This window comes from Epargyreus clarus, unplaced genomic scaffold (genome assembly GCF_041222505.1).
Source record: "Epargyreus clarus isolate Ecla_fem2 unplaced genomic scaffold, WU_Ecla_fem_2.2 ptg000033l, whole genome shotgun sequence".
In the NCBI taxonomy this organism is placed as follows: Eukaryota; Metazoa; Arthropoda; class Insecta; order Lepidoptera; family Hesperiidae; genus Epargyreus; species Epargyreus clarus.
The window spans coordinates 845,863-865,343 of NW_027332238.1; the positions used below are offsets into that span (position 1 = coordinate 845,863).

A 19,481-nucleotide genomic window follows, 5' to 3' on the forward strand; every position below is an offset into this window, starting at 1 on the left:
GACTTCGGACTTTAAAACCAAATCCGAAGCTGTAAAGATTAGCGAACATTTCTGAAAGGAGTACAAGGCCGATTTTGATAAAAATTGAAACTGCCACATTAGATTTAAGAAAATCTATTAAATCGAATCGAAAGAGTTCTTCTTGGACAAAAAAAAACAGCCTGTATTATTCCACTATTGAAGAGTGTCGCTTGTAAGGATGAAATTCGGGGAAATAATTATGGATGACAAAATTTTTTTTTATATACATTTTCATATTAATTCTTAACTAATTCTTCGATACATCCAGAATTATCCAGAATTTTGAAGGTGGTAGAACCCTTTGTGGTTCTACTCCGGCGGCACCACCGCCACACCTATTTCTACCTAATAACAGCAGTGTTAGACACTGCTGTGTTCCGGTTTGAAGGGTGTGGTAAGGGAGACAGACTTTTCCGAGGCGTTCCAGCTTAGTCCTCAGGGGTAGCGGCGCATCTGTGGCCGACCTCAGGTAGGAATACCTAATCCAATCAATCTGGGGTTGATTACAGATGTCTATGGGCGGCAGTAGCCACTTACCATCAGGTGGACTGCATGCTCATCTGCTACTCTTATATTATATAAAAAAAAACCATTAGTTAAGGCTTAGTATAAGAAATAGATTGACAGCTACAGTCCCGCCATTTTTTTTTTTTTTTTAAATTACAACGAATTACTTAATAAGGTATTATTTATTGTTGTATACAACTTTTTTCTAACGTTAAATATGATTTTCAAGATCTTTTTGGTAAAAATTACTCGGTTTTTATTCGGAGAAATGATTTAGGCAAATTGAGAATTTTGCATCAGTATTTATGCGAAATATTATGCGAAATGTATACATTTATAAGTGGCGGGAACTTAGCTGCCAGTGTAATATGAAATAGGTATATGAATTTTGGTTAAAAATTTGCCTTGCTCTTTAGTTTGTCATTAACCGACTTAAAAAAGGAGGTGGTTATCAATTCGGCCGGTAACTTTTTTTTTCTTCTATGTATGTACGCGAATTACTCCGCCGTTAGTGGGCCGATTTTAATCATTCTTTTTTTATTGTGTAGAGACGAGCTGGAAGTTGGTCCTATTTAAATATGGTTAGGATCCATCGATGGGTTCTGGAGAAAATGAGACATATTAGACACGCTGTTTACATCGTCATCCAACGAAATATATTGAACGCCGACTTCAGAAAAATGTACTAAACCAACATTTATTTTAATTATTTTTTACTTTGTAGTGACATAGAAGTTGTATTTTTTGTTAAAATTTTTTTTTGCAATTCTCCGAAGTTGATCCTTATAAGCGACACTATCCGATGGTGGAGTATTACAGACTGTGTTTTGTTTTTGGAGTTTACTCCTTAAGAAACGATTTGAGTTATAAGGCCCGGTACGGAAATTTTATGAGGAGTAAAATCAAGTGTAACACGAAAAGTTGAGGCGTAACGGTAACCAAAATATGAATCAAGAGTGCTTTTATTAATTTAAAATACAGTAAGTTCAAATCCCATATGAAAGTATTTATTACAATAAAAATAATTAGCAATATATAAAACATTAAAACGTCATTAACTAATTTGTTTACATTTTTGCATAAATTAAGTTATAGGTTTGATCATTTATAAACACTGTGAAAAATATGAACATTGGCGCCATAATATGATTAACAATCTTTTATGAACGTTTTTAAAGAAGAGTAACATATAAAATCAGTAAGCAATTGAATAAGATATAATATTAGCAAAATAAGTTTTTAACATAAAGAGGCTTTTGTAAGTTACTGATATATTAATTCAACTTATAAAAATGGATGCATTATTGATCAGCACCATCTATCAACGATAAACGGGCTAAATCAAAACAGTATTATTTAATATTTATTACAGAATTATTGCTAATGAATTATGTTCAAAATAAGTTATATAAAATTAGCAATACGTTTTAAATGAATTCTAGAATTATAAAACATTCAGAAACAATCCAAATTACATATAATAACATGTTTATATAAATTTCATCCGTAAATTGCAACAAGGATATTTTATAGATGGCAAAGAAATTATAATTATTAAGTTTTAAGTTATAAAACGTTTAACATTGTTTTAAATATAAATAATTATATTATATTAAAATTTACTTTATTATAAACAATTATATTAAGTTACCATTATAATATTTGGAACCAAAATACATAGATTGATAAACTTACAATTTATAAAACTTGCCACTAGATGGCGCTATTTTATATTATTTTGTAACATACTTTATGTAATACGCATTATTGAAGTAATATAAATAATCCGAATAATTACAGATATATGTTTGTTTCTCTTATCATTTTAGCAGATGCGTTCATTTACCTACCATTTTTTCTATTCGATATATATCATAATTATCATTCGTAAGGAGTAAACTCCAATCGTGCATCGTAGCTGACACACACACACTTTTTTTTTCAAAACAAACTCGTTCGATTCCATCGTGAAGGATAGGTGCTACTATCCGGTATCCGGCCGGGGTAGTGTTGAGGTCGCCGGATAGGCCGGATATCGGATAGTTGCCGGATATCCGTTGCATTACTAGTATATATACATAACTAAACAACGTCAGATAGATCGAACAAAAACTATTCATAATATAGTGTCATTAACGCTGATTATCAATATTCAATCTGTACAATGTTTTGCATAGCAAAGATCGACATTCGACAATTTCACAAAAAAAAAACAAACTTTCGATATTTGGTTTAAAATTCGGATAGATTGTTTATTAATAATGGGCGTTAGTCTTTAAACTATCTATTGATATATAATTTTATATAGGTATTAGGTACACTTTTATTTCGGATATTTTAATTTCGAATTAGATTACGGAGTATACAACTCTAGCTCAGCTCTGCGCGTGGGTCGTGGGTAGAGGGGTGGTTCGTCCTACGCTTCGGGGGTTGAAACCTACGGCCCGTGGGGTGTCTAGGGTACCTAGCGCGCTTGCGTACCGACCCCAGACAAAATCGATGCAGCCTGCAGGTAATAATTACTTGTATGTGGACATCGACGGCTGACGCTTCATTCTTTCCTGGATTGTTAATAAATTACTTTACCTCGGGAGGATATTCTACCGTATGTATAAGCTTGGTATACTCGTAAAACTGCTAGTCCGCTCTGAATATTGAAATGAATCGCGTCGCCATAGTAAATTGTATGACTACTGCTCGCAACTTCAGAGCGGACTGGCAAGTTGGCGCGGACTATAAGATATGTTAGGTTAAGTTAGAACGCCTGGGATAACATGAACGTCGTAGGAACTTTTGTGGTTCGACTCCGGCAACACCGACACACCTTTTTCTGTTATAACAGCAGTGTTAAGCGCTGCTGTGTTCTGGTTTGAAGTGTGGTAAGGGAGACATACTTTACCGAAGCGTCCCAGCTTAGTCGTCAGGGGTAGCGGCGCATCTGTTTCCGAACTCTGGTAGGAATATCTAATCCTATCTGGGGTTGATTATAGAAGCCCATGGGCGGCAGTGGCCACTTATCAGGAATGTTTGCTCGTCTGCTACTCCTATATTATATAAAACAGTATGTCTTTACAACTTCAAACCAAAACAGCAGCTACACTGCTGTTATCAGGCAGTTTTATGACGGTGTTGCTTCCGGAGTCGAACCACAAAGGATTCTAAGACTGTACTGTTATAGATTGATATAAGTAGTATAGCCTAGTGGTTAAGAAACCTAGATCAAGGGGTCCGCGGTTCAAATCCCTGATTTTTCAAAGTCATGTGCGTATTAGATATTAATTATCATTTGCTTGAAGGGTGAACGAATACATCGTGAGGAAAGCTGCACACCCCAGTGATTTTATAAAAAAAAAACGAATATCAAAGGTATATGAAGTCTACCAATACGTACTTGGCCAGCGCGGTGGACTATGGCCTAATCCTTCTCATTCTGAGAGACCTGTGCCCAGCAGTGGGACAGTAGTGGGTTGATGATGATGAGATTGATGGTTGGACGCTTCGCGGTATTATGACGTTTATTCTATCTTTATTGCTTGCGATAAACTCTGTGATTATATGCAATTGCGAATGAAGGCGAGATATAGTTATCGCCAAACTGCCAGTCCGCTCTGAAGTTGTTGCGAGCAGATGTAGTCATACAATTTGCTATGGCGACGCGATTCGTTTCTATATTCAGAGCGGACTAGCAGTTTTACGCGGACTATACACATATGGGGGCCGGTAAGTTGTTTGTGTGCGTGGCGGGGGCGACACTAGCGAGCATGCGCTCTGTTATAACAGAAATAGGTGTGACAACGGTGCTTCTAGAGTCGACTTCTAACATTAGAGTGGATTGCACGGTTTAGGGTTTTTTTGTCTCTTTCTTTTATTACATTTGTGTTGCAAGTATCCGAATAAAATGTTTGTTTCTTTCTTTCTCTCTTAAAGTTTGCTTTAACGTTAACTTAGACGTTAGCGATGGAGTGTAATAAGTAACTGTGTCGCAACAAGTTGTTTGTGGGTAATGTCATTTGTGTGTCTGTGTGTCGCCGCGATTTTAAGTAAACGTTCAATTACAATAACTTTAACCGCTGTTTTTATGCAGAAATAATTGTGGCGGTGGTGCCGCCGGAGTCGAACGACAGAGTTCTACCTTCAAACGTTTGGTAGAACGTTGAACGTTGGTTAGAGTTTTGTTAATGTTACGTGGTGCAACCGGACCTTATTTTATGTGTTTCTTTTTATAATATAGGAGAAGCAAACGAGCATGCAGTCAACCTGATGGTAAGTGGTTAGTGTCGTATGGACATCTGTAATCAACCCCAGATATGATTAGATATTCCTATCTGAGGTCGGCCACAGATGCGCCGCTACCCCTGAGAGCTGGCTTCGGCTAAGTATGTCTCTTCCACTCTTCAAACCAGAACCCAGCAGCGCTTAACACTGCTGTTATAACAGAAATAGGTAGCGGTGGTGCCGCCAGAGTCGAACCACAAAGGGTCCTACCTTCATCTTATCCAAAGCGTTCTAACTTAACCCAACATATCTTATAGTCCGCGCGAAACTGCTAGTCCGCTCTGAAGTTGCGAGCAGATGTAGTCATACAGTTTGCTATGGCGACGCGATTCATTTCTATATTCAGAGCGGACTAGCAGTTTTACGCGGTATAAACATACGGTACCTTCTAAATTATGTTATTGTTACATGGTGTTAGTGTAATCTATCCTTAATTTATTTAAGAGAAGTAATGGGTGTTTTCCGTTTGTACCCAGGCTCCCCCGAGTGCAAGATGGACGAGGTTAGCTCGAACGGGGTCAACCTGTTGGATCTATCTGATGACGTGCTGTTGTATATACTGCGACACTGCTCGCCTAGGGATCTCAAGGCGCTTGGCTTGTAAGTGGCTTGTTTTGTGCTAAGACTGCTTGGTGCTAGGGGTGTGAGTACTATTTGATCGCAAGATTCCAATTCAGTAAATTGGAATTCAATAATCACTCACTAAATTTATTAATGTAATGCAATTATTATTTTTTACTCTAACGCATTAGGTATAAATCTGTAATGTTAGTTGTAAATATGATTGAAATAAATTATTTGAAATTCGAAAATAATTGAATAATTTTAAAATTTTCGAATAATTCCCGAATTATAGTGTCACTTGATTTTTATTGTTTCCAATATCGTTATCGAACCGAATAATATTATGGGATTCGACATTCGAATTCAATAAATTCGAATTCAATAAATTTGAATTCAATAAATTCGAATTCAGTAAATTTGAATTCAATAATTCGAATTATTTGAAATTCGAAAATAATTCAATGATTTTAAAATTTTCTAATACTTCGAACTATTCCCGAATTATAGTGTCACTTGATTTTTATTGTTTCTAATTTGAAATCCATTATGTCGTGTATCAAAATATCCTACTTACGAATAATATATTTTTTGATTAAAAATTAATTACGAGTAGTTATAGAAAATTCTTCAGTTTGCAATATATGTTCATTTGAATTACATGTCATGTATTAAATAAAATGTAGTTAAATAAAATAGTATTTCGGAAAAAATGAATTATTCAAATTTTCTTCGAAATTTTCGGGAATCTAATAATTCGAATTCGGAATATTATTAATATTAGAATCAGAACTTGACTTGATTCTAATATTAGTAATATTTCATTTAAGAATAATTGGTAAGTTCGAATTATTCGCACTCCCCTAGTATCTACGCCCAATAATTAAAAATCTATTAATATAGCTATTCAAATACATAATTTTATATTTGCTGGAATAAGGTTACAATAAAAGCTCATAAAGTTATTTACAATATTCTTTTATTTGTCGTTATTTTATTGCAAATTTTTTAGGCAAAAATTGAAAAAAATATAACCTAATGAAATTATAATAATTTTAATTTGAAAAAAAAAAATTGCAACATAATTTGAGTTGAATATATGATTGAGCTTTCGATAATATTCAGGCATTCAATCAAACTTAGCTAAGCTAACGACTTGGATTCATAACGTTTAACGACTCGCCTAACCTAGACAAATAGTTAAATAATACCAAATTTTCCTTCAGCTCGTGCGCTCGTCTCGGCCGGCTCGTGCTCGAGCGCTCGCTGTGGCGTTACGTGGACGCGCGCGGCGAGACGTGCGGCCACGAGCGGCTGCAGTGGTACGTGTCGCGCGCGCTGCACGCGGACACGCGCGCGCTGTACGTGCGCGGCCGCGCGGGGGAGTCGCGCGGGTGAGTGCGGGCCGGGGGGACGGGGGGAGTGCGGGGGGAGATGTGCGACACGAGCGGCTGCAGTGGTACGTGTCGCGCGCGCTGCACGCGGACACGCGCGCGCTGTACGTGCGCGGCCGCGCGGGGGAGTCGCGCGGGTGAGTGCGGGCCGGGGGGACGGGGGGAGTGCGGGGGGAGATGTGCGACACGAGCGGCTGCAGTGGTACGTGTCGCGCGCGCTGCACGCGGACACGCGCGCGCTGTACGTGCGCGGCCGCGCGGGGGAGTCGCGCGGGTGAGTGCGGGCCGGGGGGACGGGGGGAGTGCGGGGGGAGATGTGCGACACGAGCGGCTGCAGTGGTACGTGTCGCGCGCGCTGCACGCGGACACGCGCGCGCTGTACGTGCGCGGCCGCGCGGGGGAGTCGCGCGGGTGAGTGCGGGCCGGGGGGACGGGGGGAGTGCGGGGGGAGATGTGCGACACGAGCGGCTGCAGTGGTACGTGTCGCGCGCGCTGCACGCGGACACGCGCGCGCTGTACGTGCGCGGCCGCGCGGGGGAGTCGCGCGGGTGAGTGCGGGCCGGGGGGACGGGGGGAGTGCGGGGGGAGATGTGCGACACGAGCGGCTGCAGTGGTACGTGTCGCGCGCGCTGCACGCGGACACGCGCGCGCTGTACGTGCGCGGCCGCGCGGGGGAGTCGCGCGGGTGAGTGCGGGCCGGGGGGACGGGGGGAGTGCGGGGGGAGATGTGCGACACGAGCGGCTGCAGTGGTACGTGTCGCGCGCGCTGCACGCGGACACGCGCGCGCTGTACGTGCGCGGCCGCGCGGGTGAGTGCGGGCCGGGGGGACGGGGGGAGTGCGGGGGGAGATGTGCGACACGAGCGGCTGCAGTGGTACGTGTCGCGCGCGCTGCACGCGGACACGCGCGCGCTGTACGGTGCGCGGCCGCGCGGGGGAGTCGCGCGGGTGAGTGCGGGCCGGGGGGACGGGGGGAGTGCGGGGGGAGATGTGCGACACGAGCGGCTGCAGTGGTACTTGTCGCGCGCGCTGCACGCGGACACGCGCGCGCTGTACGTGCGCGGCCGCGCGAGGGAGTCGCGCGGGTGAGTGCGGGCCGGGGGGGAGTGCGGGGGGGACGGGGGGAGATGTGCGACACGAGCGGCTGCAGTGGTACGTGTCGCGCGCGCTGCACGCGGACACGCGCGCGCTGTACGTGCGCGGCCGCGCGGGGGAGTCGCGCGGGTGAGTGCGGGGGGGGACGGGGGGGAGATGTGCGACACGAGCGGCTGCAGTGGTACGTGTCGCGCGCGCTGCACGGGGACACGCGCGCGCTGTACGTGCGCGGCCGCGCGGGGGAGTCGCGCGGGTGAGTGCGGGGGGGGGACGGGGGGGAGATGTGCGACACGAGCGGCTGCAGTGGTACGTGTCGCGCGCGCTGCACGCGGACACGCGCGCGCTGTACGTGCGCGGCCGCGCGGGGGAGTCGCGCGGGTGAGTGCGGGGGGGGGGAGTGGGGGGGGGGAGACGTGCGGCCACGAGCGGCTGCAGTGGTGGAGACGAAACATCGATATTAATATCATATACAGGGTTACTGAAAATTCGATACATTCCCTTGGAGGGGTAAAAGTAGTGCTCATTTGCAATAGGTTTTGTCATTAAGTTCTGAATATTTGTTCTGAATATTTTTTTTTAGCTAATAACTTTTTTATTTTAAAATATTACCGTAATATTTCGTAGCACTTTGAATTCAGAACATCAGTCATTTTTGGATTCGCAAACTGCACTAGAGTCTTACTGTTCGGCACAGGTAAAGCACATTTAGACTAGGGTAGAAGCCTTTAAAAATAATAAAAAGTGAAATAAAATTGTAGTAGGATGAAACCCATTATAAAAGGAGGGGAATATTATAAAAATGAAGGGAAAAATAATTTACGGGCGATCTGAGGTCGGGGAGGGGATGGGGGTGAGTCTTTAAGGGTAAAAAACGGTTTTTCTCGATTTCCGGCAAAACTAAAAGTCCTATCGAAAAAAGTCAAATGGCAAAGTTGTAGGTAATAAAAAGATCTTAAACTTTTGTATTTACACTTTTTTTACATAACCTCAAAATTTATGTGAAAAATTCAAAAAACCAAGTTTTTGGTTTTTTATTTTTATCTTTTACAAAAAAAATTTTTTTTTAACGAAATTTGGCGAAAACTTACCTTTTTATGTCCCAAACACGCTGTAATTTATTTGATTAAAAATATTTATTTTTTCACCTTATTTTGAATTAATATCGAAAAAACACCCTAATTTTCAATCGAAAACTCACCCGTCAAAATATCAGCTTTTTTCAAAAAGTTGGTATGTTTTCTGTTCGTTGAAATCTCTACTTTTTGATGGTGAAAAAAAAAATATATGTTACTATAGTAAATTCTCAGAAAATGTAAAAAATCAAAAAAAACTCGAATTCCAATTTTTTTTTTAATTTTTATAAAAAATTTTGAGCTATTTATTAAAATTACCACTTTAATTACTCGAAAAACATTAGATTACATGTTACATTGATAAAAAAAATTGCAAATAAGAATATACTACTATAATTAACAAACAAATCAGTTAATAAAATTAATATTTAATAAGACATTTACAATATTTGGAGAAAGTTGTCGAATCTTCTTTAAATTATATGCGTAGATGTCTATTTATAACTATTTTAAGAAAAATTATATACCTGAGTGACCTACGAAAAATAGTAGCCCATCAAAAGGTATTTCATGGAGAAGTGGGGAAGGGGCTAGGCGAGTCTGGGTCTTACTACATACATACCTACTATTTCGTAGCAGCTGTTACAACCGTTAGCCTAACCAGTATTCGAAATACACTACAATATACAACATCGTTTATAAAAATACACGTGCACGCTGAGTTTCTTGAAGATAATTGTGACAAGTTTACTTAAAAAAAAAAAAACTTTTCGAATCTGCATAGGAAGGTAATTACTATTTTTATACTATCTTAACTATATCTAGTTTTGTCTGTATCAATCAACTCAAACATAAAAATCGTAATATTTTCTTTAAAAAATAGTATACTTAACGTAACGTAACCTAAAGATTGAAATTAAATGATGTTTTAGTACAAGATAAAAAAAAAATAATCTCCTTAATTTTGCACAAACAAATTTAGTTAATCCCATGGAAAAAAAAAAAATTTCAAAATACATAAAAAATAGTTTAAAAATCTATAAAAAATATATAAAATATATATCATAAATATATTTGTAATAACAAACTTTTGGCCGATTTTCATATATATTTTTTACATTTCAAATATATTTCAGATGTATTCAAAATATATGAAATATACTTGAAAATCAGCCAAAAGTTAGTTATTAAAAATATATTTACTATACATATTTTTTATATATTTATACATTTTAAATAGATTTTTAATATATTTTTTAGACATTTTGACATTTATTTCTTTAATATATTTTTTTTTTATGGGGGTATATTCACGATAAAATAGTGACGGCATTATTAATTCGATTCTGTCTTTTCAGATTATCAGTATGGATGAATCTGTTTGTATCATCTGCAATAAGGCAGATGATAAGTGTATGAAATAAAAAAAGCAGCTTTGAGTCGTTTAGTGGTATCCAGCACTTCCAAATTTCAAATTCAAATCCAAATTTCGAATTCGAGTTTTTTTTTATTTTTTGCATTTTCTGAGAAGATTTACTATAGTAACATATATATATTTTTTTCACCATCAAAAAGTAGAGATTTCAACGCACAGAAAAAATACCAACTTTTTGAAAAAAGCTGATATTTTGACGGGTGAGTTTTCGATTGAAAATTAGGGTGTTTTTTCGATATTAATTCAAAATAAGGTGAAAAAATAAATATTTTAAATCAAATAAATTACAGCATATTTGGGACATAAAAAGGTAAGTTTTCGCCAAATTTCGTTAAAAAAAAAATTTTTTTGTAAAAGATAAAAATAAAAAAACCAAAAACTTGGTTTTTTGAATTTTTCACATAAATTTTGAGGTTATGTGAAAAAAGTGTAAATACAAAAGTTTTAGATCTTTTTATTACCTACAACTTTGCCATTTGACTTTTTTCGATAGGACTTTTAGTTTTGCCGGAAATCGAGAAAAACCGTTTTTTACCCTTAAAGACTCACCCCCATCCCCTCCCCGACCTCAGATCGCCCGTAAATTATTTTTCCCTTCATTTTTATAATATTCCCCTCCTTTTCTAATGGGTTTCATCCTACTACGATTTTAATTGGTTTTAAAAATTATCGACCCTGGTCTAATTATCTTAGTTAACACTTTAAACTGTGTTATTGTCGTTATTGTCAATGTAGATAAAAGTTTTATACCATTTTAGATAGCTAGTGAAATAGGGCTATTATTTTAATAATTTGTACGACACATTCCATACATCCTTTTTATGCAAATTCACTCTGAAGTGGAAATAAAAAGGGGTTTTTTATTGAACTCTAGCAAATTAACCTCCATAACGATATCTCAAAAACAAATCACTATCGGCTAGGGTACTTAATGACAAAATCTATTGCAAATGAGCTCTACTTTTACCCCTCCAAGGGAATGTATCGAATTTTCAGTAACCCTGTATATGGAAATATCGGAATAGTTATCAATATTTAAATATCGGTATAAATTACGTATTGAAAATATTGGCATAAATATGTATATAAAATATTCATACATAAACAAAATTTAGGATATCGATAATCGATAATGTTTTGAATTTGAACGCATTATTTGACAATGAGCAACAGTTGCGCGAGTGTAAGAGAGGTGCGGACGAGTTTATCGTGTATAGGGATGTAACTTGGTGAAACTAAACTATCGATACATCGATAGTATCGACTATCGACGCGGATTTCTTAATAAATCCATAATTAATAGCTGTCACTAAATATTGCAACTTTTTTCGAATACAAAAAAAATATGTGTTTCTGATGTCTGATGTAGGTTTTTGTTTATAGATGCCTCGGTCTCTTCAACTGCACAAGACAGGAGGCTGAGGAAGAAGAGAAGAACTACAAGAAGAATGGTAAGATCTTGCCAATAATATAGGAGTAGCAGACGAGCATGCAGACCACCTGATGGCAAGGCACTGTCGTATGGACATCTGTAACCAAATCCAGATGAGATTAGTCTTCGGTCGACTACACTACTACCCCTGAGGAGTTAATTGGAACGCCTCGGAAGAGTATGTCTCTTACCACACTTTAAACCAGAACACAGCAGCGTTACGCCGGAATCGTACTACAAAGGGTTCTACCACCTTCAAATCTTCAAACGTCTCGCTTACCACACATTAAACCAGAACACAGAAGCGTTACGCCGGAGTCGTACTACAAAGGGTTCTACCACCTTCAAATCTTCAAACGTCTCGCTTACCTCACATCAAACCAGAACACAGCAACGCTACACTGCTCTTGTAAAATACAATTCAGTGCTCTCTACAATCTAACCTAATCTAACCTAAACTTAATCTAAAATATCCCCAGAAATGCGGTCGCTCCCAAATCACCACGCCTGTCTCTACATCACAGCGAACAGCTCTTCCCGCCTGCCGAGGTAACTATCTTTTATATACATATCTTTTTTATCTTAACTTTTCTTATCTTTTTTAATGTTCTATTGCTATGAGGATTTCTTTACAGAATAAAATAATGGCTCGACTTGGCGGAGGCACTGCCGTGCCTCCAGGTTACTACATACAATATACATCGTTTTAATAATTGTTAGATTCGGCTCGAAGACCAAAAATGTTAAGCTTTCCGCGGCCGTTAGAACAAATAAGGAACCGAATGTTCCTCTCTTCGATGGACAGGATAATCGTGTCCCGAAGAAGGTTAAGTGGACTGTATATACGAAAATAAGATGCAAACTGCTATAGGGTCGCGCACTCACCTGCTGCTGATGGGCGCAGCCTCTTGTACTAGGTATAAGGCACCTTCAACTCACCCTAAGCTCGAGTCTTACTAGGAATGGTCTACCAGTTACCTCTACGTTCTTCCTCTTCTCACGTGGCGTCCATCTTACAGCACGTTGCACCGCGAACAATGAATTTAATACGAATTTAAAAAGAAACGGCTTCTACTTCGGAGTATAACTAAAACGACAAAATTGCGCGAGCGCGACCGACGACTCCGAAGCTTCTCGAACAAGTTAAAATCCCGGTGGCGGCATACACCACCGCGAACGACATGACGGATACGACGATCTACAACGAACTCAATTCAAACTAGAATCTCTATGCTTTTCATTGCCAGCCTAAAGATTCAAATTTATAACAAACTAGTATTTGCCCGCGGCTTCGCCCGCGTTTAAAAGAAAATAATATAACATACTAACATACATAAAACTGAAAATTCGTACTTTCAACTTTGCTAAAGATCATCACTTGATCAAGTGGATAGTTACTAATATACGACTATATACGACTCAATCCTTACTAATATCGATTAAAATAATCGATGTTTTGGGTCCAAAAGATCGATTCTCCGATTAATCGATCTTAGATCGCCAACCCTAGTTCCCGTGGGATTTCTGGGATAAAAACTATCCTATGTCCTTTCTCGGGTCTCAGACTATCTTCATTAAAATCTTAAAACTTAAAACTTTCATTAAAATCGGTTCAGTGGCTTAGGCGTGAAGAAGAGACAACCAAACAGACAGACAGAGTTACTTTCGGATTTATAATATTAGTAAGGAGTAAGGATTACTAACGACAGATTATTAATACGTAGAACCATAGACAAAACTGAACAATAATATATAAATGGTAATTGGGTATGCAGTGCACCTGATGGTAACTTACTGCCATATGGAAATCTGTAACTAACTCCATATAACAGGAGTCTTAGGCAATTGTTGAGTAAAGACAAATATACGCGAGTATTATCGCAACCTACTCGGGTGTATTCGGTACCACGATACGTTTTTATTAGTGCGCGGTGTGTACGCATTCGTCATTATTCGGCAAGTTATACGACGATACGTTTTTGCATTATTATTAGTGCGTAGCGTGTACACATGAATTATTCGGCCACATTTGGCCGTACTCGTGTATATTCGTCTCTAAGTGGGTGGTTTCTCTCCATGCGTGACGCACGCCAAGCAGTGAATGGTCACCATCAGTGAGGATGTAGCATGAAATGCTCCAGGTTCCGGGGCTGTCCGCTCTGGCCCGTGCCGGCCGGTGGGGGCTTACTGTTTTAGTGCAACGTATTAGGCCACGTAGATCACCGAACAATGACGATTAGACATTTAGACATTAGCATGAGTTTTTAAACAAAATATTCGGGAATATTTGCTATGCCATCATTTTTATTAGTGCGCGGTGTGTACACATTCGTCATTATTCGGCAAGTTATATAATGATACGTTTTTCCGTCTTAATTAGAGCGCAGCGTGTTCATTCATCATCATTATTCGGCGATATGCGGCGATACGTTTTGATGTACTTGTGCTTATTCGTCTTTAGTTGGGTGCGGGGGGTCGCGGGGGGTACGCCGGCCTGTAGTTCACGGGGATCACAGTTATTGCAGTGTATCATATAGATACTCGCGAACAATTCAAAGTTTAGCTCGCCGAACAATGCCGATTAGACACGAGTAGGCGTTTGTAAATAATCTATTCGGGTATATATCCGGTACCACAATGCGTTGTTTATAGAGCGCGGTGTTTACATATTCGTCTTTGCTTGGCAAGTTATTCGGCGATGCGTTTTTGCATCTTTATTAGTGCGCAGCGAATATAACATCCTAATTATCCGGCCATATTCGTCAAAACATTTTGGTGGGCTCGTGTTTATTTGTCTGTAAATATGGTGGTTTGGTGGATGGTATCTCACTATGTGTGACCTGCACACAGCAATGTTGTAGTGAATGGTCACCACCAGTTTTTGCGTCTTCACTAGTCGGCAGCGTGTACACATTCAATCCTATTTGGCCATATTCGGCGATACATTTTGACGTACTCCTGTTTATTCGTCTGTAATTGGGTGGTATTTCTCACTGTGTGTGACCCGCGCCCAACTGTGAACGGCCACCGTCAGTGAGGATGTAGCATGAAATGCTCCAGGTTCCGGGGCTGTCCGCTCTGGGACGAAGAGGGCCCGTGCCGGCCGGTGGGGGGCGCGGGGGGTCGCGCGGGGTGCGCCGGGCCGCAGTTCACGGCCAGCGAGCCGCTGCTGCGGCAGCTGCGGACACGGTGCGCGCGGCTCACGAAGCTCGCGTTGGACGAGTGCAACATAGATTGCAATACGGTGAGTTTGTTGTGTGAGGTTTGCGTGTGTGTGTGTGTGTGGTGTTGGTGGTGTTAGTTGGGAGGTTAGTTGATGTTTGTGTGTGTGTGTGTGTGTGGTATTGGTTGGTTGGGAGATCAGTTGGTACATTGGTTGGTGTTTTGTGTGTGTGTTGGTTGATTGAATGTGAGATTAGTTGGTACATTGGATGGCTTTTGCGTGTGTGTGTGTGTGTTTGTGTATGTGTGTGTGTGTATGTGTGTGTGGGGTTAGTTGATTGGTTGGGGGATTAGTTGGTGTCTGTGTGAGTGTGTGTTGTGTTGGTGGATTAGTTTGTACATTGTTTGGTGTTTGTGTGTGTGTGTGTGTGTGCAGTGTTGATGGATTGGCTGGGGGGTTATTTAGTAGAATAATTGGTACATTGATTGGTAGATTGGATGATAGATGGTTACGTAGATTGATTGGTAGATTAATAAGAAGACTGGTTGGGAGACTGTTTATTAGATCACTTGGTAGATGTTAGGCACATTTATTGGTAGATTAGTTGATATATTAGTTTGAAAATTGATTGGTAAATAAAAATTAAGTAGATTGATTGATGTAGATTGGTTGGAAAAGTGAATAGTGGATTGGTGGGTAGATAATAAGCTAGATTAGTAGTTTAGTAAATTGGTTGTATGATAAGTTGGTAGATAGACTGGTTGCATAGTTAATGTTGTGTTTGTATGCTTGTATGGTTGTGTGATGAATTATTGATTGTACGTTGGGTATTTATACTATTGTTGGTCGATTTGTCTGTTTGTATGCTTCTGTGTTTGTTTGTATGTTTGAGTGGTTGATAATTGAGTTAACTGTTGATTGATTAGTATTATTTACTGTCATTTATTCGCAGACGAACCTAGGTCATCTACCATCGACCCTGACCTTACTGTCCCTGCGCGGGACTAAATGCTTCAATCTGCCCATCGATAAGTCCTTTCTCTTCAAGATACAGGACCATCTGCCCTTTTTGGAGGTGAGCCTTTAGTTAATGAGGAGAGCCGAGCTCAGTAATAGTTGATATCTCTTTAGTTAATGATGAGAGGAGAGCGAGTAATGGGTACAACTACTTGTAAGAATCTATTTCCTCCCTACGGAGGAAATAGATTCTTTTATAATATAGAAGAGTTCTCTCTTCTATATTATAGAAGAATCTAAGAAAGAAATAGAAGAAAGAGGAGTAGTTATCGAGCATGCAGTCCACCCGATGATAAGTGGTTACTGCCGTATGGACACTTGGAAGCCATTCCAGATAAGATTATTCCTACCTGAGGTCGGCCACAGATGCGCCGCTACCCCTGAGGACTAAGCTGGGACGCCTCGGATAAGTATGTCTCCCTTACCACATCCTTCAAATCAGAACACAACAGTGCTTAACACTAATAGGTGGTGGTGTTGCCGGAGTCGAATCACAAATTATTCTACCACCTTCCTCGTCGAATTCCTGAGCTATGAACTTCTTCATTTTAGCACTATTTTGTCGCAATTTTACATTGTTTCTTGTGGAAAAGAAATATGCGATCGTTGCCGAGACCCCTCACTTATAAAAAAAAAAGAATTGTATAGTCTGCGTAAAACTGCTAGTTCGCTCTGAATATAGAAATGAATCGCGTCGCCATAGCTAATTGTATGACTACCTCCTCGCAACAACTTCAGAGCGGACTTGCAGTTTGGCGCGGACTATACAAGTTTTACTTTTTCTTTAACAGTCGTTGGACATCTCCGAGTGTGATTGGCTGGAGCCGGCGTCTCTACTGCCGTTGAGCAAACACAGCCGCCTCAAGCAGCTACACATGCGCGATTGCCACAAGCTCGCCGAGTTTGTCGCGTACGCGTCGCTGTCCAGCCGATACGGCTTCCGAAAGCTGGAGGTGAGTGTCCGTCCGGCATGTGATCCGGTATGATTGATATTATATCCGGTACGTTCTGCATGTGAGCCGGTATGTGTGATGTTCGATTGGATAGGTTCGGCGTGCTGTCCATCTTGAATCCGTTGTGTCCGGCATCTGATACGGCACGTCCGGTATCCGATTGGGTACGTCCGACATCAGATTGGGTATGACCGATACACAATTCTACATGTTCAGCAGCGTATTCGATATCGGGTCCGGCACAACCGGCATGTGATTCGGTATGTCTAGCATTTGATCCGGTGCGTCCGGCATTCGATCCGGTACGTCCGATACTCGATTGTATATGTCCAGTAGTCTATTCGATATCCGACCGAGTCGGTTGCCCTGTTTGCCCTTTTATATTCTGTCTAGACTACACACAGGCTTCCTAGAAATGATTCAGATGTATACATGTGTTATACTTAAGAATGTTCTCTACACCCAGGTGCTGGACCTCCGCGGCTCCCCCGTCGGCGACTCCGAGGTGGCTCCGCTCGCGTGGCTGCCGGCGCTGCGCGAACTGCGACTGTCCGGTGTGCGCGCCCCGCCGCCCGCCACGCACGCGCACTACCTGGACGACGCGAGGGCGCACCGCGAGACACTAGCGCACTGGGAGACGCAGGTGAGTGTACAGGCAGGCCCGCCGCCCGCCACTACCTGGACGACGCGAGGGCGCACCGCGAGACACTAGCGCACTGGGAGACGCAGGTGAGTGTACAGGCAGGCCCGCCGCCCGCCACTACCTGGACGACGCGAGGGCGCACCGCGAGACACTAGCGCACTGGGAGACGCAGGTGAGTGTACAGGCAGGCCCGCCGCCCGCCACTACCTGGACGACGCGAGGGCGCACCGCGAGACACTAGCGCACTGGGAGACGCAGGTGAGTGTACAGGCAGGCCCGCCGCCCGCCACTACCTGGACGACGCGAGGGCGCACCGCGAGACACTAGCGCACTGGGAGACGCAGGTGAGTGTACAGGCAGGCCCGCCGCCCGCCACTACCTGGACGACGCGAGGGCGCACCGCGAGACACTAGCGCACTGGGAGACGCAGGTGAGTGTACAGGCAGGCCCGCCGCCCGCCACTACCTGGACGACGCGAGGGCGCACCGCGAGACACTAGCGCACTGGGAGACGCAGGTGAGTGTACAGGCAGGCCCGCCGCCCGCCACTACCTGGACGACGCGAGGGCGCACCGCGAGACACTAGCGCACTGGGAGACGCAGGTGAGTGTACAGGCAGGCCCGCCGCCCGCCACTACCTGGACGACGCGAGGGCGCACCGCGAGACACTAGCGCACTGGGAGACGCAGGTGAGTGTACAGGCAGGCCCGCCGCCCGCCACTACCTGGACGACGCGAGGGCGCACCGCGAGACACTAGCGCACTGGGAGACGCAGGTGAGTGTACAGGCAGGCCCGCCGCCCGCCACTACCTGGACGACGCGAGGGCGCACCGCGAGACACTAGCGCACTGGGAGACGCAGGTGAGTGTACAGGCAGGCCCGCCGCCCGCCACTACCTGGACGACGCGAGGGCGCACCGCGAGACACTAGCGCACTGGGAGACGCAGGTGAGTGTACAGGCAGGCCCGCCGCCCGCCACTACCTGGACGACGCGAGGGCGCACCGCGAGACACTAGCGCACTGGGAGACGCAGGTGAGTGTACAGGCAGGCCCGCCGCCCGCCACTACCTGGACGACGCGAGGGCGCACCGCGAGACACTAGCGCACTGGGAGACGCAGGTGAGTGTACAGGCAGGCCCGCCGCCCGCCACTACCTGGACGACGCGAGGGCGCACCGCGAGACACTAGCGCACTGGGAGACGCAGGTGAGTGTACAGGCAGGCCCGCCGCCCGCCACTACCTGGACGACGCGAGGGCGCACCGCGAGACACTAGCGCACTGGGAGACGCAGGTGAGTGTACAGGCAGGCCCGCCGCCCGCCACTACCTGGACGACGCGAGGGCGCACCGCGAGACACTAGCGCACTGGGAGACGCAGGTGAGTGTACAGGCAGGCCCGCCGCCCGCCACTACCTGGACGACGCGAGGGCGCACCGCGAGACACTAGCGCACTGGGAGACGCAGGTGAGTGTACAGGCAGGCCCGCCGCCCGCCACTACCTGGACGACGCGAGGGCGCACCGCGAGACACTAGCGCACTGGGAGACGCAGGTGAGTGTACAGGCAGGCCCGCCGCCCGCCACTACCTGGACGACGCGAGGGCGCACCGCGAGACACTAGCGCACTGGGAGACGCAGGTGAGTGTACAGGCAGGCCCGCCGCCCGCCACTACCTGGACGACGCGAGGGCGCACCGCGAGACACTAGCGCACTGGGAGACGCAGGTGAGTGTACAGGCAGGCCCGCCGCCCGCCACTACCTGGACGACGCGAGGGCGCACCGCGAGACACTAGCGCACTGGGAGACGCAGGTGAGTGTACAGGCAGGCCCGCCGCCCGCCACTACCTGGACGACGCGAGGGCGCACCGCGAGACACTAGCGCACTGGGAGACGCAGGTGAGTGTACAGGCAGGCCCG

The 19,481-nt window shown here is 43.7% G+C and overlaps 1 protein-coding gene across 1 annotated transcript in view; it reads left to right on the top strand.

Annotated features, from left to right (window-relative positions):
- Positions 1-19,481, top strand: part of LOC140755358 (uncharacterized) — a 33,537-nt gene that overhangs the window by 7,802 nt on the left and 6,254 nt on the right. The window contains exons 2-13 of the mRNA XM_073090553.1: positions 5,280-5,403; positions 6,591-6,758; positions 6,925-7,032; positions 7,096-7,443; positions 7,507-7,842; positions 8,009-8,230; positions 11,744-11,811; positions 12,272-12,341; positions 14,838-15,036; positions 15,908-16,030; positions 16,764-16,925; positions 17,392-17,568. Of these exons, the coding sequence (XP_072946654.1) occupies positions 5,280-5,403; positions 6,591-6,758; positions 6,925-7,032; positions 7,096-7,443; positions 7,507-7,842; positions 8,009-8,230; positions 11,744-11,811; positions 12,272-12,341; positions 14,838-15,036; positions 15,908-16,030; positions 16,764-16,925; positions 17,392-17,568 (2,105 nt within the window). The remainder of the gene's footprint in view (positions 1-5,279; positions 5,404-6,590; positions 6,759-6,924; positions 7,033-7,095; positions 7,444-7,506; positions 7,843-8,008; positions 8,231-11,743; positions 11,812-12,271; positions 12,342-14,837; positions 15,037-15,907; positions 16,031-16,763; positions 16,926-17,391; positions 17,569-19,481) is intronic.